General features: G+C 36.2%; 2 protein-coding genes across 2 annotated transcripts; one reads left to right on the forward strand and one right to left on the reverse strand.

The window, feature by feature from the left end:
* Nucleotides 1-8,441: 8,441 nt before the first annotated feature.
* On the forward strand, nucleotides 8,442-15,651 carry PKP-BETA1 (plastidic pyruvate kinase beta subunit 1). The gene is made up of 12 exons (XM_086672931.1): nucleotides 8,442-9,002; nucleotides 9,878-10,165; nucleotides 10,444-10,609; nucleotides 11,380-11,514; nucleotides 11,633-11,743; nucleotides 11,863-11,951; nucleotides 12,512-12,574; nucleotides 12,681-12,856; nucleotides 13,737-13,839; nucleotides 13,948-14,096; nucleotides 14,343-14,451; nucleotides 15,229-15,651. Exons 1-12 carry the CDS (start codon nucleotides 8,760-8,762, stop codon nucleotides 15,334-15,336), a joined length of 1,740 nt encoding a protein of 579 aa, XP_086529057.1. The 5' UTR covers nucleotides 8,442-8,759; the 3' UTR covers nucleotides 15,337-15,651.
* A 1,854-nt stretch (nucleotides 15,652-17,505) lies between these two features.
* On the reverse strand, nucleotides 17,506-21,695 carry LOC147544713 (uncharacterized). The gene is made up of 2 exons (XM_086672932.1): nucleotides 21,442-21,695; nucleotides 17,506-20,161 (listed from the first exon to the last, which is right to left on the reverse strand). Exon 2 carries the CDS (start codon nucleotides 19,880-19,882, stop codon nucleotides 17,837-17,839), a length of 2,046 nt encoding a protein of 681 aa, XP_086529058.1. The 5' UTR covers nucleotides 19,883-20,161; nucleotides 21,442-21,695; the 3' UTR covers nucleotides 17,506-17,836.
* Between the last annotated feature and the right edge of the window lie 1,179 nt (nucleotides 21,696-22,874).

Consider the following 22,874-nt stretch of genomic DNA (forward strand, 5'->3'; position numbering starts at 1 on the left):
TCTATCTAGTCTAAATCTATTTAGTCTGAAGAAGAAGGTGTTCTTCGTCTAACTGCTGAACAAAGTTCTTGCTAACTTGAAAGGTGGGAGATCAAGTCGGTTGCTAAGGTGTCTCAAGTAGAGGAGATGCAAATTGGAACTCTTGACATTTGGGATAAAGGCGATCAATTTAATACGTGGGAAAGCGATTGAGGTATATATCTTATACCCGAATTATTAGTTTATACATGAGATCCAGGAAACCAAATGTTAAACATATAGACGTATGAGATTCTGCTTAGAATATTAGAAGACTCCATAACCCAACCTATGTTGTCAAAGGCGCGCCTTGGCGACGCTTAGTCGACCAAGGCGCAAGGTTGAAAGAAGTGTTGCCTCACCTGAGAAAATATGGAGGCGAGAAGAGGCGACAAGATGCAGTAGTTTCGTTTTAGGGTTTGAAAGAAAGAGATGATGTTCAGGTTAAAAGAGAGAGGAGAGAAAGAGAAAAGTTATTTCCAATCTAAGGGCCATGATTAGATTAGAAATTTAGTGGTCAAAGATTATATTGGTCCAGATTTGGTCAAAGCATTTTAAAGATAAAAAAATAGAAAACTTAATTTTGACCAAATCTAAACCCTTTGTGATCTAATCTAAGGGCCACGACTTAAACCCTTTTAGGGTTTCATATCTCTTTCATCTTCTTCAGCAACAAGAGGGATATCACCCTGTTTTCCTTCGCCTTCTCCTTTATTTTCTGTTCTTCTCTTCCTTCTTCCACACTCCTCTTCATCACCATTTTCAGAATCATGAAGCGATCGCCAAGGCGCGGGCGAGAGCTTTATCACCTCGCCTTGCACCTCAAACAACAAAGAATCCATCACCTTATAACAAGGGCAAAAATGTTCAAAATTCTAAATGAAATAGTTTCACGGTGTTAAAACTAGGGTACTCCATTGAAATACCCAATTCAAAGATAGTGGGTACTTGACAAGCCGCACCACGATAAGCCAGGGCGCTTGAGCAGGATAATGGCAAAAAAGGAAGGCGTTCTACACATTGGAGCCCCACATCGGCCTGACTTGATGGAGCGAATAGCCAGTAGGTGCAGCCGACCCAAAACGCGTAAATGCACATGAAACTCACTTTAGTTGAGTAGTAACACGTGAATCGAAACGCCTTCTATTTCTCCAAGCAAAGCCATCCCCCTAAGTTAAACCCTTACAGACCAATCAAAGGACCCTGAAACCCAATTGAGCTAAGCGGCTTGGCCGTGAATCCAAATGTTTTCTTTTTAAACGTGAGTCGAGATGTTAGTCATTCAAAAAAGCCGCGGCTTTGGGAAATAAAGAATAATCTCTGGGGAATAAATTCTCTAGGGAATCCATGTTTTATTGTACATTCTCGGGGGAATAATTTATTTTAGTCCAAAAATTCATTTGATCTAACATTGCCCTCTAATCTTCATCTTCTTTATCCCTTTCACCACCACAAGTTTACACCACCATCATTGTCTTTCCTCTCTTCTCCTCTTTAACTCACTGTTACCCTATATCTATCTCTATCTCTTTCTTGTTGCTTTCATTTCTCTATATATCTCTCATTATCTCTCTCTCTCTCTCTCTCTCTCTCTTTTTCTCTCTCTCTCTCTCTCAATGACTATCTCTATGTCGTTCACACTCTAGATCTCTCACTCTCTTTCGTTGTAGATCACTCCCGTTATTTATCTCGGTGTATACATTTCTTTATCTTTCTCGCAGTCTCTCTCTCTCTCTCTCTCTCTCTCTCGGTCTGTGTGAAAATAACAGAGTTCGTAGCCACGAAACGTTTTGTAGCCACGAAATGGTCACGGCTACAAAATGTTTTGTGGCCGCGAAACGTTTTGTAGCCACGAAATGGTCATCGTCACAAAATGTTTTGTAGACACGAAATGTTACGTGGCCACGAAATCATCGAGGAAGATCTCACCAGAAATCCTCTTCGATGTCATATTCCGACGAAGTGAACAATTCCCTTTGTTGGAACAGTGTCTGTGCGAGAGAGAGAAAAAAAAAAACATAAGAGATTGATTGAGAAACAGTGAGAGATTAAGAGGAAAGTAGTGAGAGATCGAGAGACATAGATAATGAGAGCAATAGAGAGATAAACAATGAGAAGTTGAGGGAGAGAGACTAAGAGAATAAGAGGGAAAAAATAAGACAATAAGAGAGAGACGGTGAGAGACAGTGAGAGAGAGAGAGAGATAAAGAGAGGGAAGATAAAGATTAAGGGGCAATGTTCGATCAACTCAATTTTTGGACTAAAAGAAAAAATGTCCATGAGTCAATATTTATTACTAAATTTTTATTCTCCGGATAATTTTTATAGAAAAAATTAGTTAAAAGCCCAAAAAATGGGGTGTTAACTAAAATAAGGCCCACCCTAGAATTATAATACTTAACAAACCTTTTTTTCAAAAATAAACCCATATCAAGCCCAATTTCGGATCCCTAGGTCAGTTTTTCCATCTTTAGGAACCCCTTTCTTTTGTTAACCCCTATTATACCCTTTATATATATATTTCCCAGATTTTATAATTTTCTTTCCATTATAAATTCATAGTTTTCCCTCCCTCTCCAAAACTTTCCTTCCTTTTTTCTCTCTCTCCTCTCTCTGCTCTCCCTCTCCTTAAGAGAAACAAAAGTTTCCTTTTCTTCATATAACTCCACCGGATTTTTCGCCATATAACAGTCATCTTCTTCAACAAAATCGTCATCTTCTTCAACAAAATCGTCATCATCTTCAACAACCTTGTTTTCATCTTCATCTTCATCACAATTTGATTATTTTCTTCTTCCTTGGTCTTCAACTTATTTGGAATAACAGTCAAGGTATGTTCATCTTCATCTTTAATCTTTTATTGCAACTTAATAAATGATTACTTGTTGTTTCATCTTCCTCATTTCTTCAAACTAAAACATATTTTCTCCATTTCATCTTCACTTCTTGTTTTCTTTAAACTTTGTCTCTCTAGGTTCATCTTCATTGCGTCTTCATTTCATATTAACAATCTCCCTCTCTCTATGTTCATCTTCATTTAATGAGGTTTTTTCTTGATGTTTTAGAGAAAAAAAATTCAGATCTAAAGATTTTAAACACCATTAATGAGGTTTTTCTTGATGTTTCTAGAAATTTCATCTCTGAGTATTACTTCCTCATTAATTAATTTCTTAACATGGTGAACAACTTTTACAGAGTTTTTTGTTTAAGAATTCAAAAAGTACAAACTTAGATCTATTTTTCGGTTTCTCTCTCTAGAAATTACGTTTTAGTAGATGTTGATGTTTAACAGACAAATTGACAAGTATTTTAAGCATTTTAGATATGTTGTTAGCACGATGTTAATACAATGAGCAAACTGAAAAATGTTTGCTGTATTTTGGAGTCTTCTTTAGTTTGTAGAGAGTTTGTGTTCTTCAAAAAAAAACATCTTAACCTTCTTTGTTCTTCATCTTCATTTCTTTTCCATTTATTTTTTCTTTAAAGTCTGTCTCTCTGAAATTTTGTTTGTTTTTCTCACTCATATTTTGTTACACAGCAAATTATGTCCTAACAAAACCCCAATATGTTTTCTGTTTCATAAATTTTATGTGTTTCTGTTTTCATAAATTTCATGTGTTTCTGTTTTCATAAACTTCATTTTTTGTTGTTTTCATAAATTTCATGAAACATATTTCACTTCCAGAAACACAACTTTTTGTATTCAAAGTATTTTCTGTTTTCGGAAGCATATGTCCTATGTTTTCACAAATTTTGTGATTTCATGTTTTCTGTTTTCCTAAATTTCATGCAACATATTTTCACTTCAAAAAACACAAACTTTTTTTGTTCAGATAATTCCCTGATTTTGGAAGCATATATTTTTTTGTTTTCACCTTTTGTGATTTCATGTTTTCTGTTTTAATAAATTTCATGAAACATATTTTCACTTCTACAAACACAAACTTTTTTGTTCAGAGTATTTTTTGTTCTCCATCAACATAAAGTTTTGTGTTCTTAGAATATATATTAATTTGAAGACATTTTTTCACAGCATTTGCATATGGAGGTTGACCTACACCCAGATCAGGCCCCATTAAGGGACCAACCACTAGTATCTGAATCTTGGAGCACTGTGTTTACTCATATTGGTCAAATATTTGATGGAGGAGTGAAAGCCTTTCATTGAACCTTTTCTATTTTTTTCTTTGAACTTTCTCTTTCTGAAATTTCGTTTTGATAAAACTTTCTTGTTCATCTGTATGTTTTCATTGATGTTTCATGTTTTTCAAATTTCATGTTTTATTTTACTTCTTTGCAGGTTTGGAGAAAGAAATTGATGTGCTGAAAGCAAATTAGGTAATTTCGGAAACAATTTCTTTTTGGATGTCAACAAATTCAGATATGTTTCTATTTGGATGAGCCAATTTCTTTTTGGATGTAAACATATTCAGATATGTTCTGAAATACCTAAAATGTGTTACTTGCATACTAAACTTTGTCTGCATTAGCCAACATCTGTCCAGTTTTGCATGAAGCATATTTTAATATGTTCAGATAATAAGACATATATTTTGTGAAATATTTTACTTTGTTCAAATAATAAAATCGTTTATATGTTCTTCAAGGTTAAGGAGGAGTTGGAAGCAGAGAGTGAAGAAGAGACAAGATTGTTACAATGCAGTGAAAAGTTGGTTCTTCAAGTGAATATGGAAGACAAATTATCCTTTGTGATTATCCACAATATTTTGTTATGAATATTATCTATTTTGCCTTCTACCTAATTTTTAGATGTTTTAACTTTTATTTCTGAACTCCCTAACATTTAGTTTTGTGTTCGAGTATATTATTATAACATCAAAAATATTTCCCACTTCAAAGATTTGTTTGAACAAATCTTTGTTTGTTCTCAATAATTTATTTATTTTTGAACAAATTCATATATGCTCCAAACAAATCTTTGTTTGTTCTCAATAATTTATTTATTTTAACAAATTCATATATGCTCCAAGGAAATTTACAATCTCGGAAATATTTCCGAACAAATTAGTTTTTGCAGCATGAAGAAAATTTACAACTTCAAAATAGAAATAGATTTATCTAAACAAATCTAGATATGCTCTAAGCAACTATGTTGAAGAAATTTTGGGTTTTGTTTCAAACATTTATGGATTTGTTGATGACATTTTGGGTTCTGTTTCAGACATTCAGGGAAAAGTTGATGATTTTAAGTGTTTTACTTCGTAAAAAAGCTTTTGTCTTCGGTTAGCATTTTGGGTGGTTTTGAAAACATTTAAAGTTATGTTAAAGACATTTTGGGTTATGTTTCGAATATTTACGGTTTTGTTGTAGTTATTTTGGGTTGTGTCCCAGACATTCATGAGTTTGTTGATGAATTTTGGGTGTTTTACTGAGTAAATGTTATGCATATTATTCTTTGTATTTGACAAATTCATTAAAGAACAAATAATATTTTGCCAATGCATTATATATTTTGTTGAGAACATAGTTATATATGTTGTCAACATTTTAACAAATGTTCAAAAAATTGGTTTTTTTTTTTGCAATATTTTGTTTTGAATACAATCTATTTTTCTTTCTACCTAATATTAAGATGTTTTAAATTTTATTTCTGAATTCCTGAGCAAATCTTAGTTTGTCTCATCAAGTTTGTAAATTTTTGAACAAATTCGTTTTTGCTCAGACATTGTTTTGCCAAAATATTTCGCGTTCTTTTCTTTCGACAAAAATATTTAGACTAAAGCATTTTTTGATCTGTCCTTTGCAATTAAAATGTTATGCATATTATCCTTTGTATTTGACAAATCCGTTGACGAACAAATATTATTTTGGCTAATGCATTATATATGTTGTTCAGAACATAATTACATATGTTCTCAACAATTTTAAAAATGTTCAAAAAATGGGGTTTTTTGCATTATCATTTTGAATACAATCTATTTTGCTTTCTACTAATGTTAAGATATTTTAAATCTTATTTCTGAACTCCTCAACATTTAGTTTTGTGTTAAGAAAATTTCCTACCATATTCATTGTTATTTTACAACAGAAATAAGTATTCTCAACAAAATTATATATATGCTTAAAGCAAATATTAAGTTGTTTCTGCTTTTCCGAAATTGCAAGTAGCACAAGCCGATCATACGAGAGCATTTTTCATCTATTGTTTACATTTTCCAAACTTTGTTTTTTCAAAATATCGATACAGATGAACATATGTTAAATTGTTCACAAAAATATCCACAACATGACACCTTAATCCTCCAATCCACTAACATATGTTAGATTGTGATGTCCCTTTTTTCTTATTAACTTCAACGATGACTTTCTCTTTAATGTCGATCTTTTTTCTCCCTCGCACAGCAACAGATTTGTCCTTGCAGCTAACAAATAACCAATTGTCTACATTAAAAAACATTAAACATATAGTAACATACAAGTTATGAACATTTAACTATATGCAAATAACTCATTTTGACTGCTGAAAACATATTTCTTCAACAACAAACATATTTACTAATGTTTCAAATAATAACAAGTTTTATCAACCAAGACTTCTCTTACCTCTTCCGTAGCATTCCAGTAGATATATAAACACATTAAAGTATAGAGACAACACATGTTGATATGTTTAGAACAAATGAAATTATGTTTTTTAGAAAAATATATGTTTTCAAAGTTAAAGTTTACTCATCAGATAATAATTTAGGGATATGTACACTGAATTTTTACGGGTAAAACAAAACATATTTTAGTATGTTTAGAGCACATGAGTATATGCTCAGAAAAATTATAACTATGTTTGTTTTAGTTACCTGATTTGCTCCTAAAAATATAAGCTACATTTAAACTGTATTGATGGGCCATTTTTCTTGTTGTCTTCTGCAATTGCTTTATCTTTTCTGCCTCTAGCAGCAGCAGATGTCTCCTTGAATCAGACAAATAACCAAATATCAGTACAATTAGAAGCATCAAAAAAATAATAACAGCCAAGATATGAACATTTAACTATATGCAAACAATCAATTTGTATGTCAAAAACTCATATCTTTCAACAACAAACATATTTACAAATGTTTCAGACAATAAGAATGTTCTATAGACAAAGAGGTTCAATGCAACAGAGAACAAAATCTTTCAGACAATAAGAATGTCCTAGTAAAACACTCAAAATTCACCAACAAACCCCTCAATGTCTGAGACAGAATCCAAAATAACTACAACAAAACCATAAGTGTTTGAAATAGAACCCAAAATGTTTTAAGCTTCTGCATAAAACCAGATGTTAAAAAAAATCAAGAAAGCAGTATGCACAAAACCATATATCTAAACAAATATGAAATTTGTTTACAAATATGTTGTGGTTTTGAAAAACAAACCCTCAAGTTATGAAAACAAAGTATACCCATCAATCTCACATACGAGTAACACCAAAACCAGATATGTTTACAACCGAAGAATTTTTATATGTAGATCTGAAGATAAAACCATCGAAAATGACACAAGGTTTCAATATACCAAATTTTTCTGAAGAACAAAATCTATATTTTTTAAACACATCAAAACATGATGAAGATCTTAAGAAACATGATGAAGATCTTTACAAACATGATGAAGATCTTTAGAAACATTCTGAAGATCTTCAGACAAAAAAAAGCAAAACCCTAAAAATCAAAAAACATTAGTAGTCTAAAAATCAAAAACATCAAAAAAACATTAGTAGTTTAAGGCTGCTTAGTCCGAACAAAACATTAGTAGTCTAAAATCAAAAACATAAAAAAAAAACAAAACAAAACAAAACCCTAAAATCCGAAATTTTATGTGGATGTTCACTTACAGGAAACGAAACATTTGGGGGTTTTGAGTTCGAACAAAAATATTTCTAGGATCAACATAAACAACTCTTTTATACCTTTCAAACAGTTGCTTCTCAACCGGCGTCGAATATAGAGGTGTTTCTCACCGGAAACGACACAACCCTAGTTCCCTTTTTCAAAATCGAACCCAAGAAAAAACCCTTTCAAACCGGAACCCTAACAACAAAACGAAGAAGATGAGAAGAATGATAAGATTTATGGAGTTGGAGCTCAAGAACGTTTTGTAGAGAGATTTTCGAAAAAAAGTTAGAGAGAGAGAAGGAGAAGTCGAAGTGAATCGTTTCACTCTGTTCGGCTAGTAAAGAGGGATGGTTGAAAATAGAGATGATGGGACGTAATGAATTTTGGGCGGCAAAACTAGGGTTGGGGCTCTCTAGTCTTTAGTTTATATAAATGAGGGTAGTTACGTACTTTCACCCAGTGGGTTTATTTCTCATTATTATTTTACACTGGGCTTGATTCTCTCTCGGGTCCCAACTTTTGGGCCTTATAATTACCGCCCCATTTTTTTATTTCCCAAAACCCCGGCCTTGAAAAGAAAAATGTGAGATTTGCCCAAATTCTATATACCTTTGGACTTGGAGCATGGATAAAAATGTAATTTACCGTTATTCCGTTTACAGATAAAAGTTCAACCGTTTTCATTTTGGTTGAGCTGCAAACCGAAAGGAAGAAAAACCTTCATTTCGATACAAACAAAGCTTTCGCCTCTCCTTTTTAAATTCTCCTAATTTCAGCGGCGATTTCTACAAAGCAAAACCAGCTAGAGAGAGAAAGAAAGAGTTAGAGAGAGAGAGAGAGAAGAAAACCTAATCTTATAAGTATTGTTGAAGATCTCCTCTACATTTCTCATTCTCTTCAAAAATGGCACAAGTAGTAGCTACTAGATCTTTACATTCTTCATTTTTATGCCCTAATTCTGGATCTGTAATGAATAATCCACTCGAGAAGCTCAAGAATGTTGGTTTTCCGGTAAAGATATTTTCTTCTCGAGTAGAAAATAGGAACAACAAAGCCTTTCGGAGCAGCAGCGTTTCTGTAATGGCGAAGAGATCTGCAAAATTTGATACGGAAGTTCTTCCTGTATCACCCGAAGATGTTCCAAAGGTTGTAAATCTAACTTTTAATCCTATTATTCCTTCATGAAGTTTAAAATTGGATCTGTACGTGAACATTTCAAAAAAAAAAAAAAATACTTGTCTAATTTATTTCTGTGATTCTAAATCATTGGCATGCAACTTGCCCTAATTTTAGACAGTTAAGCATTTATTAGGTCTGTTCTCGGTTATTTAATCAAGTCATTGCATTTCGATTTTGTTTCTTCCCAGTAATGACATCCGATTACCCAAAAGTGAAAAAAGAAAGGTTTCGAGGAGGTTAATATTGATTAGGTATTAAATTTGATTGATTCGTAATCGTCTACTTAATCATGCGCCTGCCCTAGTTGTTCTTGAATGTGAAGTTCTGGGTTTTCTTCTTGCAATTTTTAACTTTTAGTTTCATTTTTAGGTTTTGGGTCAGTATGGTTTTAGTTATAAATGAAGTCATGCCCAATAGTGCTTTTCACAGAGTAGTTTTTGTAAAAATGCAGCTTATGATTTGAATAGATTTCTAATGGAGCACTTAATAAGGAACAATAAATCTTAAAATGGGTGTTGTAGACTTATAGTCAAAACATGCACTAAATCTTCTCTAGTTCTCAAATGAGAAGATTCACTTGTCGATTTAATACAATGAGCTTTCCTTTGTTCTTAAGAAAAAAACATAGGGACAGTATTTTGGGAATAAAATTTGAATCTTTTGGAGCTGGACTATCATGCATGAATCATTTTTATCAACCATATTCTTGTTGCCTTTTTATCAACTAATGCCAAGACTAGTATGTAGTATCGCTACTCAGTTTTTACTTATTTTCTTTTCTCAATGGCTACATTCGATGTGTTCTAATCCGTTGCTAATAAATTGTATCCATTGGTAATCAGAGAGTAGAGGAGTTTCGACCTCTTCAGGGATTCCAGCAGCTTGGAGACACAGCAGTTGGCTTGTGGTCACAACCTGCAGTTAGACGTAAGACAAAGATTGTCTGCACTATTGGTCCTTCTACTGATACAAAGGAGATGATATGGAAGCTAGCTAAGGCTGGGATGAATGTTGCTCGAATGAATATGTCTCATGGAGACCATGCATCTCACCAGAAAGTTGTAGATTTAGTTAAGGAATACAATGCACAACACAAAGACAATGTCATCGCAATCATGCTAGATACAAAGGCAGGTTTTACAATTTTTCTTTAGTGGTTTATTATCTACTTGGTTTAGACTCTAAACTTTAATTGAAAAATACTTGTGTTAAAATGGTCATTTGCTGGAGCTAGTAGTCGTAGAATTTAGAGTTTTATCCTATTCGTAATGTGGACTTGTGGCTGGTCTATTTGAGACTTCTTCACAATCAGACGAGTGAAACCCAAAATCTCTTACGAGCAAATCAAACTGTCATAAACTGCTCTTTATCTTTTCTATGTTATGTGAAATTTTCTATACTTTGGCAGGGCCCTGAGGTCAGGAGCGGTGACCTGCCACAGCCAATTACATTGAGCAGTGGACAAGAATTTACTTTCACCATCAAAAGAGGGGTTGGCACAGATACTTGTGTCAGTGTAAATTATGATGATTTTGTTAATGATGTTGAAGTTGGCGATATGCTTCTCGTCGATGGTATGCAGCAATGACCTTTCTAACATATATTTGTTATTTATATGCTAATTACCTCATAATATCTTCATGCTATCGAGCCAATCCTGTAATGCTACTATTCAATCTTGAAATGACTGGTAGTCGCATTTCTTCCCCCTCTAATAAGACCATGTCCCCATAGGTTGGTTTATTGTCATCTGTCAAAATAAATGTTATGTTTATATTCTTTGCAAACTAGGACCCAAGGCTTATTTTCCTTCGAAAACCGCATTTGAAAGCAAATACATGACTGTAAAAGGTTAAGTTTTGTGCGCTTCTGTTCTGCTTTTAACGTAGTTTTACGTTCAACCTGAGGTCAGTGCTGAAGCGCCACATGCAAGTATGGTAAAAATTGTCATTAGTCATTTATTATTGATCTCATAAATATTATTTATCCCAATATCTTGCAAGTTCTTAAACTTTTTCTAGTAGAGCATTTTTTCGATTATTAAAAAGCAAAAACGAGAAAAAGAACGACAACAGTATACTATGAAAATGTTGCTTTTTCTTAGATAAAGTTAGGTTCTATAGAAATCCTCAAACTCTTACTAGATAAAACCGTCAGGAGAAAAATAAAGCGCCCTCAATTCTGTTATAGTATATAAGCAAGATTTTTTGAGCTACAAGTCTCCATTAATTTGTGCTAGCTCTTGGACTTCTCAAATGATAGTGACATGAAAAGCTTCTTCGAACCATGAACAATACGCTGGAGTGATGAGTTGACACATTTGCATTGAACTTCGATTTTGTAGGTGGAATGATGTCATTTATTGTCACGTCCAAGATAGAAGACTCGGTCAAATGTGAAGTTGTTGATGGAGGGGAGCTTAAATCTAGAAGGCATTTGAATGTTCGAGGAAAAAGTGCTACCTTGCCATCCATCACTGGTGAGACTTTGCTACGCGGCCACATCCATCAATGGCACAAGAATACTAATAAAGTCGAAATCCTTCCGGTTTCCCTTCTTTAAAGATTCTGAGAACTCTTTGTCTTCGTTTGCTGCAGAAAAGGACTGGGATGACATCAAGTTTGGAGTGGACAACAAAGTTGATTTCTATGCTGTTTCCTTTGTTAAAGATGCAAAAGTGGTCCATGAATTGAAGGATTATCTAAAAAGTAAGTATCAGATAGAGCAACTCATTCTTCTTAAGACATTTTCAACCATCTACTAAATCTCAGGCTACAAGAACTTTGCAGCACTCCTTACTTATAGTTTCTCCTTTATCATTTTGCAGGTTGCGGTGCAGATATACATGTGATTGTGAAAATTGAAAGTGCAGACTCCATTCCAAATCTTCATTCTATAATCACTGCATCTGATGGGGTGGGTTGATATTTGAGTCTCTTCATACCTGTGTTATATAAGTATAACTATTGACTGAAAGAATGACAAATATAGGAGTATACATAATACATGTTTAATCTGTTATGTTCGTCTTCTTTTTCTAATTAAAAGAGCTTTAAATAGTTGAGAGCCCTCTGCACAAATAAAAATGTGGCGAATGGGGATTACAAGAATGATACAGAGAATATTGGAGGAAAACTAACAAAATTTTAAGAGGGCTATCGAATTAGGCAATGGTCAATATTTCTTTTCTAATGTCGGGACCTAAATTCATCCACATTCCAGAGATGCATGATAATTGCCCAAGCACGCAAAAGGTCATAAACCATCGTTTACCGAAGAAAGTCAAGAAACCACCATTTTGGTTAACCAGTAAAATGTTCACAATCCCTAGTTTGACAATGTTAGATTTGGTAATTTTGTTTATTGGAACTTGATATCACACCTGCAGGATACGTTTATAATCTATTACTTTTTCGAAAATCATCTGTACAGATATAACAGTAGTAGATTCCTGATTCGAATTGTACTATTTATAGGCTATGGTAGCTAGAGGAGATCTTGGGGCTGAACTTCCAGTTGAGGAGGTTCCACTGTTGCAGGTAATTTTTGTATATCAGAACGAAGATGTAACAAAGATGTTACAGAAGTAATAAATGCGTCAAGTACTTGATTACTTAATAGAAATTAAATTGCTTCTTCACACAGGAAGAGATTATTAGGCTGTGTCGAAGCATGGGAAAAGCTGTCATTGTGGCAACAAATATGTTGGAAAGCATGATTGTTCATCCTACACCTACTCGAGCGGAGGTCTCAGACATTGCCATTGCAGTTCGTGAGGGTGCTGACTCAGTTATGCTTTCTGGAGAAACTGCCCATGGAAAGTAGGTTTTCCTTTTTTTAGTTGTTTTATCTCCAGTCAGATTAGAATAAGAGGGAAGCTCATCTGTGTTTCTTTAACGAAGACGAGCCATTTAGTATGTTAGTAAAATGTAGCGTTGGCCGTCCATAATATTCGCTCTATAACAATATGGTAGGCAGATTAATACTGGCTGTCTACTGAATTGGTTTTCCAACATTATTTGGTTGAACTTATCGAAGGAAAAATCTATAGGACGCATAAGAGTAATATACGATCCATCTAGTTGTTTGGTGGATGACATAGATGAATTATAATACGCATAAAATCCATGTAACCATGATTAGTAAATAAGCATGGCATGTTGTCATGTATAGTTGAATGTGGAGATCCGACCTCCCTAGATACTGAGTGCAAGCAAAGATTATGTTTACCAGATGCACAAGAAACGAAAAGGATGGAGATCAATTTCTCGGTTTTTATCTGTAAAGTTCCAATTCTTGATAATCAAATGCCTAAGACCTCATATGTTGCAAGTTGTAGTGCTTCCTGATAACCATAATGGTTATCAGTTGGATTAATATGTGTGTTATATTTCGGCCTGGGATCGCTGGACTTGCCGCTTCTGGCCAGATTGTATCTGTCCGATTTGCGTATAGACGCATGGTTCAGTGGGTTAACCATGGTTCAACATGGGTGTGCTACCTACTTGATGCGGCAACTAGATTATGTTGGTCAAGTGTTATAATTAATTATGTGGAATTTATTTTGTAGATAGTAACATGATCTTTGCTGCTTTGCATCTCTGATGAGTATCTGCTAATTACGTAGAGACTCATAATTTATGCCCCAAATTTGGACTATCAATTTGAAATCTAAAATTTTTAGATATTACTTCAATGTAGGTTTCCCTTAAAAGCTGTGAAGGTGATGCACACGGTTTCCTTGAGAACTGAGGCAGCTATGGTTCCAGGTGAAACACCGGCCAATCTCGGCAGGGCCTTCAAGGTTACCTACTGATCATTTAATTAATTATGTTTACATGACAAGACCTTTTATTAGGTACGGGAATTTTTTTTCTTATATTCCTTGACAGAACTATCTTCTGCCCTGTAGAACCATATGAGTGAAATGTTTGCATTTCATGCAACAATGATGTCCAACACTCTCGGCACTTCCATTGTGGTTTTCACCCAAACTGGTTTCATGGCAATCCTACTGAGCCACTACCGACCTTCTGGCACCATATACGCTTTTACAAATGAGTAAGTTTCCATGCACATTCTCTTTGTTAAACTCTATTAGTTACTCCTCATCAAAGCAAATTCAACTCGAAGAGGCAGTAATACTTCCCTTCAGAATTATTTGAACCCATCATTAGAAGTGATCTACTTCGTTATATCTATTCAGTTTGCTATGTTTGGTGACTTATTGCTGCTAATAAATCATATGAATGAAGAAATTTGAGTCTTGTTGACTCTATAATGAATTTTACTTTAATCAATGCACAGGGAAAGAGTAAGACAGAGACTTGCTTTATACCAAGGCGTATGCCCCATATATATGGAGTTCTCAAATGATGCGGAGGAAACTTTCGAGAGTGCCTTATCGTTATTACAGGTAATTAAATTCTTTCACGTCATTTTCAGAGACTACCGTTGTCATTTCATTAGTTATCCCCACCGACTAATCGTATTTGGGTGAACCTCACACACATCTGTTATGGAGCACCGTTTGGAGATCTACTCCTTCACTACCTAGTCACATTTATGTCAATCCTCAAAGAGCAGCCATTCAAACTTCATTTTTTTTTTCTTAATAATTTTAAACGCATTATTTGTAACCTTGCTGAGTCCTGGTGTCGAAGTTCAAACTTGCAAAAAATCCAGTGAGTTTTACCTCTGCTGCATAGAGGTTAGCCCTCCGATGTATTATTTAAGGAGTAAAGGAGTTTGAGCCCTAATTTGGTGCACTAATCCTCTACATGACCTTTATGAGATCTAACCAAGTTCCCCTGTTGACCGAGTTGTGTAGTGGACTGTGACTCTTTGTATTGAACTAATAAATCTCCTGTGCGATAAACAGAAGAGAAAGTCGATAACTTTGTCTCTGCAAATTCCCTTGCTTTCGGACCTGCTGGATCTTTTTGAGTTACCTATTATACATAACTCAAAGTCTTAAGAGTTGGGATCGGCCGATCCACCTGAGTGATACGTGGATGAGCTACATTTTTGAGTGGCTTGAGTCGATCCCAACAAAGCCCAAGTTGCTTTTTATGATTGAACCGTTGAAGTTTAATTTGAAGTATTAGAGTTTGTAGCAAACGTTTGTGAAATCTCTCAGGTTGAAGTATTTCATTATTTTGTGTTTCTAAATCATGTGGTGTTTCTTGTTCAGGAGCATGGGATGGTAAAGAAAGGGGAAGAGGTTGCTCTAGTGCAGAGTGGGAAGCAACCAATTTGGCGGTTCCAGTCTACTCACAATATCCAGGTCAGGCAAGTCTAATTCTGATACACCAAAGAATAACTACAACTGATCAGACTTCGCCTACCCTTTGGCATATGTTTTCTGCCATTTTCATTCGATGGGAGTTTTCGCCAGAAGAGTCCCTTTCTCTCATGAATGGAGTCGCCAGAAGAGTCCCTTCTCTCATGAATGGAGAGGTCTTTTGTCTCCTTATCAGCTTCATCGCATATTTATATTTTAGTTTCTTTTTGAGGTGGGATTATTTATGAACTCTTAATTTAAGCTCTTATGGGAATGTTTTTGTTAGTTGACAGTTTTGAGTAAAAGATAAATTGGTTGATAGTCTGAATTTCTATCTGAACTATTGTCCCTTTAATCAGATTATCTTAAAATCTAAATCCAGCAGATCTGGTTTAATCTTGGGGACCAGAAAGAGTTGACCGAACTTCTTCATCTATTAGGGCAACTCCAATACAGGGGCTAGGACTCTGAATTTTGGGACGCGGGAGCCACTAAATTTTTCCAACTCCAATGTCGGGCTCCCAAATAAAACCAAATTATATATGTGCGTGATGTGCGTATTCTTGATTTCAATTTTCAATTTTCAATTATAAATTATTAATTTGATATTATTCTACAGCGATTGAGAATTTAAAAAAATAGTTGAAGAGAGAAACAAAAAAAAAATGATTGGGTGGGATCCACCCAAATGTGACGGTTGAGGAGTTTCCGAACCGTCACATTTGGGGCTAGAAACTCGAGGGTGGGGCTCCCTGTTTGGAGCTCCATGGAGCTGGGTGGGACTGTCAAATTTGAATTCAGGAGTCCGGAGTAGAAACTCGAGCGTGGGGCTCTCCGTTTGGAGCTCCATGGAGCTGGGTGAGGCTGTCAAATTTGAATTCAGGAGCCCCACCAGCCCCCGAATTAGAGTTGCCCTTATGTTCCGGAAAGCTTTTTCTCTGTTTAATAATTTAAATGACATTTGTACATAATTGATTATTATATGATAATTTTTGGAATCTTTATTGTAAAATAAAGATTCTGTGAAAGTAATGATACAACTAATGTAATTGCATCGTACATAAGTTCTATCCTTTCGCTCGAAAAAAAAAAACTATCCCGTGAAGATGGCAAAAGTAGACTGACATTTGTGACTTTTAACAAAGAGGCTTGTAGTCAACACTTGCTTGTGAAGTGGTTGGAAATGTTGACATAAATTTCAAAACTCTGGAGGTCACAGGTTCGATTTTGACAGACGGTTGAATCCAGTTATCGTGCTTATCACATCTTCCTGATGTTGTCGGGTTTTAGGCCTCTTTCATTAATGTTGAACGTAAGCAGTTATCGTGCTTATCACATCTTCCTGATGTATCAATGCCTTGTAACGACTAACGTAGATCGTAGTCGTTTTCTCATAACAAAAAAAATTAGAGGCTTGTAGAAGAACATTACTTGACATGATCACCCGAGATGTTTTTTACAAGGGGATCTCTTCATTCAAATAAGTTGTTTTGTTCATACACCCAATCTCATTGGTCTGCTACTTAAGGAGAACTAGAAGGGACACTTAATTCTAGGAGTACGGAGAATGAACTACTAGAATTTGAGACATGGTGCGGTATGTTAGCTCCTCTTCTACGAAAATATAGAGTCTAGGACATGTTCCAAAAGAGAAAGATAAAATCAAAGAATATCATACACGAGATGTCTTAGCAATATCTTTTTCTACTGTTGCTTCTAAATCAACTTGGACGATCCATTTCTAAGTAGTTCGTCTCCAAACACACTTTTGAGGCTTTGATTTACAATCAAAATAGGGTGAGACAGCGACAGTAATTAACTAACGAATACTTCTATGGCTGAGGTTGAGGATCTCGAGACAGGAAACGTAATGTCTGACTTAATGTTATTGACATTATGTAATATTGTTATTTGATGTTTTCCTTTTATCTACTGGCAGAATCCTCATATCTCAAACTAATTAAAATTTAATGAGCATGAAATGTTGAAACAAAGAACCATATACTCGTGTCTCTTTGGTGATACATTTAGTTTGATTGTATCTTTAAGTTTCCAGGGAGAACACATTGATTTCATGAAGAACAAACGATTACCGGTCGCTGGTTAAGTATCTAGTAGTGGTTAATCAACCAATGTGCAAGAGATAAATTTTGGTCAAAAGACAAGTTTGAATGATAGAACACATCATGACCACACAATGTAACTGCTCATCTTTATCAAAAGTAAAGCCCCAAGTTTTCCATAAGAACCTAAACAATTTATATTTACAATTGGATGAAACACTAATTAACACCACAAAACACTAACCAAACCTCACATTATTATTTCGGAGTGTCAAACATACAACTCCTTTGAGTTCTAACCATTAAAAATCAAAAGGTTAGACAGCTTTATTCATCTATTCATGTGCAAATGGTAAGCAACTTATCCAACGACAACATGGGGACATAGTGGAATATCCTTGCGAACACCAATTAAAAAAAGAGAGGGAGAGTAGAAGAAACCTTAGATTTATCGCTTACATCCAACGATGAGGTGTCGTATCAGAAGGTCCGTCTCGCTCTGAAGAACCACCTGCTGCTTGATTATGGTTACTTGACAGCATTGCCATCAGACTTCCTCCATGAACCCTACCTTCTGGAACCGAAACTAAACAAGGTATCGTGCCCCTTGTATGGATTGGCAAATGAGCTTCTGCCCACAACTGTAAAGAGATGCCCAAATGGTTTCCACTATAACCTGCAAATGTGTTACCAACATCCCCACTTTCAGTAACTTCTATCTGCATGTCCTCGCCAGTGATAACCTCTTTCAATTTATCGTTCTTCCCAGTTTTCCGGTTCTGAACAGTAGCACCAAGACTGCCAACACCATGGACACGTTTGTCTTGCACCAGGGCACTATGAGAAGCACATAGACCAGTCTTCCCTCTAGCAAACCGGTCACAAGGAGTATCAGCTTCCCTTCCAAATTCCGATCCAAGCTGACCCCAGGAGCATCTTTTGCCTCCGCCATGTGCTTTGCAAAAATCAGTGCTTCCTTGCGCACTCTTCCCACATCCCTCGAACTTGCATCTTTTACCACCTCCATGACGAACACAAAAGTCTGTTCGTCCTCTCGCACTCTTAGTGCATTCTGGTACTGCGCATCTTTTGCCACCTCCATGAGCCACACAATAAAGGGTACCTCCATGAACACTCTTAGGACAGACTCCATCACCTTGGAACGAGCATCTCCTTCCACCACCATGTCCTTTACAGAAAGGTGTGCTTCCTTCAGCACCTTTAGTGCACCCCAGAACTGTGCATCTCTTGCCTCCGCCGTGAGCTTTGCAGAAATTGGTGCTCCCTTGCGCTCCTTTTGTGCATTCAGAAACCTGGCAACGCCGACCACCACCATGAGATATGCAGAGACCAGAGAAACCTTCTGCACTTTTCGTGCAATTTTCCATTTGGCATCTCTTACCACCTCCATGGCGGATGCAAAGTCCAGATCTTCCTCTTGCTGCTCGACTACAACCCTCGTTACTGCATCGTCTGCCACCACCATGAGCGATGCAGTGGTCAGTTCGGCCTTCAGCACTCTTTGTGCACCCAAGATATTGACATCGTCTGCCACCACCATGAGCCTTGCAGTAGACTGTCCGACCCTCAGCTCCTTTGTGGCAGCCTGCTTTCTGACACCTCCGACCACCACCGTGGGCAATACAGAGACCAGAAGCACCTCTAGCTCCCTTCTCACACCCCTGAAACTGGCAGGTCTTTGAATTGCAGTTTCGTTGAAGCAGTTCAGTAAGCCCAGAAGTGCAGGTGTCTAAGCTTTTTGGTGTAGTTACCATGGTTGATGATAGGTCAAGAACAACTGCCTCTGGAGTGCTTTTGGTGGGAATCTGGTTACATGAGAACCTAGCTTCTGCATTTTGTAGACTTTGTGCTGGAGGCATGGCGTGCTCAAGTTGCCAGGATGATGACATTGATCCTTCATCTACATGCTCGGCTGTGCTCATCACTAGAGGAATATCTATGCAAGATTTACGTCTGGTTGAGCCACAAGTAATACTGGTAACATCAGATTCAGCAAATCCTGTTGAGAGACTTAATTCGAGCCCAAACTTGGGTTTCACATTCTGGGTTTTAGAATTCAATTTCAAAGGTTTCTTTGGGATAGTAGATTTTTCATTGCCAAGATGGAGATCAAAGTCCAAATAGATATCCATGGAAGATGACGAGTCAGTTTCTTTGGCAGAGGAGATGGTTGTACAAGCAGTTGCTGAACTCTCCTTGCTATCTGAGGAACTTGGAGAAGGACCTAATCCAAGACAAAGAGAAGAACCATCTTGTGGTCCAGTTTTTCCATTGATCGCATTCCACTTCCTCTTAATCCCTTTTGACACGGGAAAGCAAGAGGCTGAAGCAATAGGAGAGTGAAGCCGCAAATCAGTGTCGATAGAAAAATTAGCTGCAACTCCTCCACCTCGAACGACTTTGCTCAAAGTTCCAAAAGCATTTGACGATGCCTTAGCTAAGAAACCCAATTGCTCAAACCTATTTCTATTTGTATCCATGTACTGTTTATTTGTTAATCTAACTTCTGATATAAATTAAACCTATCTATTTACAATAAATAGCAGTCTGCTTTATTCCTAGGTAAGAAAAATGAGAAACAAAACTACGGCTAGAAGACTTGAATACAAGTCAGCCCACCCCCACTAACAAACCCTGATGTATCACAACGATCCATTTCTGAGGAGGAAGAAGACAATGTTGCTAGTCAATCACTGAATGGGAAGACAAATCAAACATCAATTAGTATCTTCACAATAGCGCTGTTGCATTTAATCAACCTGTTCCATAATGACAAAAAAAGATCGGATAAGAGAAATCATCCGATTGAATAAAAGTGGCTGTACCCTGATCCTTATTGGGAACAGAAATAATGCACAAAAGAAAACACAAATGTTAATGTTTCTCTGAACGATAAGCAAATTTTAACTTTACAAAGGAAACCCACGAGGCAGATATAGTTATTGACGAAGATTTTGTTTCAGGGTAACCTTGTAGTTATGGGAAGAATCAAACTGTTTGCAGCTTTAATCATGTATATTATGATATACGAACATTATTTATAAGTCAATATCTTCTGATAGGATACGGGAGCAATAATACAGCAAAGAGATGCAAGCAAATGCCGACATGATAGCAAAGAATGAACTTTTCACTAGTAACACTCGTAGGACGATAACAAATACTGGATTTCAGTTCAGAAAAACAATATTCACCACTAAAGATGGATAAATGGTGTTTATACTCAAATAGGTTCACGAGACCCAGATGTTGGAAATGTCCCAATGACCTTCAGGAGCCATATGCTATGTCAATTTTTATAGTAGAGATCCTCTAACTGTGGCAGTAGATTTGCACCGCCAAAAGGATACCTTCCAAAATCTATCTCACGTTCTTCTTACCCAGTCTCGGGATCCTTCTTTACTTTTCTTTCTTTAAGTAAATAAACTAATTCTTCACATTTGTGATTAACCGAGTCCTAAGAATACTATACAATATATCTCTAACCCCACACGAGAATAAAAAAAGCCAACAACAAGTACTGAAGAAGGGCGGGCCTAGTGTCAACGCAAGCAAACTCTAGGATGAAACACAACTGCCCAAAACCCTAACATATCAGTGAACCATGTCCTACTAATGAGTTATACAAAAGATACACTAGCTAAGGTGTACCTCGGGTATTCGGGTGAACACAACGGAGCCGATCACTGATCAGCCTATGAAAACTAGCAAATGTAAACCTAATATTCTTCTTCCATTTTAATTCTAAAAAAATTATCACATATTCTTAAAATCAATTAAGTCTTGTGTATTAGTGAGAGCTGATTTAGATAGATCTGATTCAATTCATCTATTTCCAAGTGCAAAATGACTAATTTCTCTTGGAGAATCTAAAATTAGTGGAAGATAGTTAATCATCATACACAAGAACAAATATCCAAGTTTACTACAATTACTAGGGTTTTAATCAGGAAACTAAGTAATGAATCTCAATTATGATTAAAACAACAAAAGGGAAGGAAAAAAAATGAAATTTCAGAGTTAGAAGCGATCAAAATACCTTCAAATCGGCAGGGGTTTTAATTACACTGATAATCTTCTAACAGAGTAATGGGCGAATTGTAGGAAATCAAATTTAGGGTTTTCAAATGCCGAAAGTGGAAGGCCACTAAATCAGTAGTGGGAAGGAGGTGAAGAAACGGGTGAAAAAGGAAGGAAGGAATACACAAATAAGAAGAAAGAGCGCACGTTAAGAAAACAATGAAGAAGGCGTAGGTTAAGGCTGAAAAGCGGTTGTTTCTAGCCTTCGTTGTTAAGATGGACGGTTGGATTTTGTTAGTTTGTTTCTGTCTGCGTGGCGATTCGATATTGTCAAACGCGACATTTTACATGTCATCCATGACGTCACTCTCTCCACGTAGTTGTAGGCTCGCCGCCACTCTTTGTGCCTTCCCCCTATGGGTCCCTCACTAAGATATTTTTTATTAGGGATGCTTCTATAGGCCCCCGATTCGTTTTGACCATAACACTCTCCAAAAGCGCCCTTCCCCCAAAATAGTCTAGTTGGAGAAAATAAGCATACTCTTAGCTGAATAGTCCTAGTGGTTTTTTATTTGAAATTGTCAACCGGAAATAGTCATAGTGGTCTTTGATGATGTTGTAAAATCGTCCAACTGTGGTTTCCATTGATCAGACATTAGCTTGATGATAGTCATGTGGCATAGTCGTTAATAAAAATGTTTCTCATCACGATCATATCTCCGTAGGGATCGTGTCTTGTGATACAGAAAGCTGATATTCGACACTATTTGGCCTACTGTCTAACTCCTACTTCATTCAAGTAAAGCACAATGTAAGGTGTTGAGCTTACTTCTGTACACTTTTTTAATCCCTAGCTCAAGTGGCAGAGTATCTTTGGATCCACTTCTCTGCTTGTATTCATGTCATGATAGAGTTGTAGGTGCCTATAGACTCAGATTCGACCTCCCAACAATCTCTCTGTTTAGAGTTGGGATAGGTGGCAGAGCTCTTTCTGGTCTGCCTCTCTATTGACCCTATCGAAGATTCATACTTGTGTTATGTGGGATACGACACGTGTTGCTCTGGTCCATCTTTAAATTTCTTGACTGGTCAACGATGACCAACATTTGGCTCATCATAAGTCATCCACTGTCCTTCGCAAAATTGATGATGTCGAAATATTTCTAAAAAAATGATATCAGTGTGAACTATAGTGAATAATGTCCTTCCTTGAGCCAAATATGATTCGACATTGGGGGCCTGCAAAAAAGGCACTTTGACGCTCAGTTCAGTCAAATGTTCCATGTTATGAAGTAATTTAGTTCAAAGGGCAGTAGCAAAGCACCTGCTGGGACGATCGATGTAATGTGAAAACACTTGTGTTAGAACTAAAAGTCGCGGAAGCTACCGAACCTATCCTATAAATTGATCCGATCCTGAAGATTAATCGAAAAGCTAAGCCAAAATCAAATA

Source organism: Eschscholzia californica, unplaced genomic scaffold, assembly GCF_041429995.1.
Source record: "Eschscholzia californica isolate CP2 unplaced genomic scaffold, dmEscCali1.0.p SCAF_4, whole genome shotgun sequence".
NCBI lineage: Eukaryota > Viridiplantae > Streptophyta > Magnoliopsida > Ranunculales > Papaveraceae > Eschscholzia > Eschscholzia californica.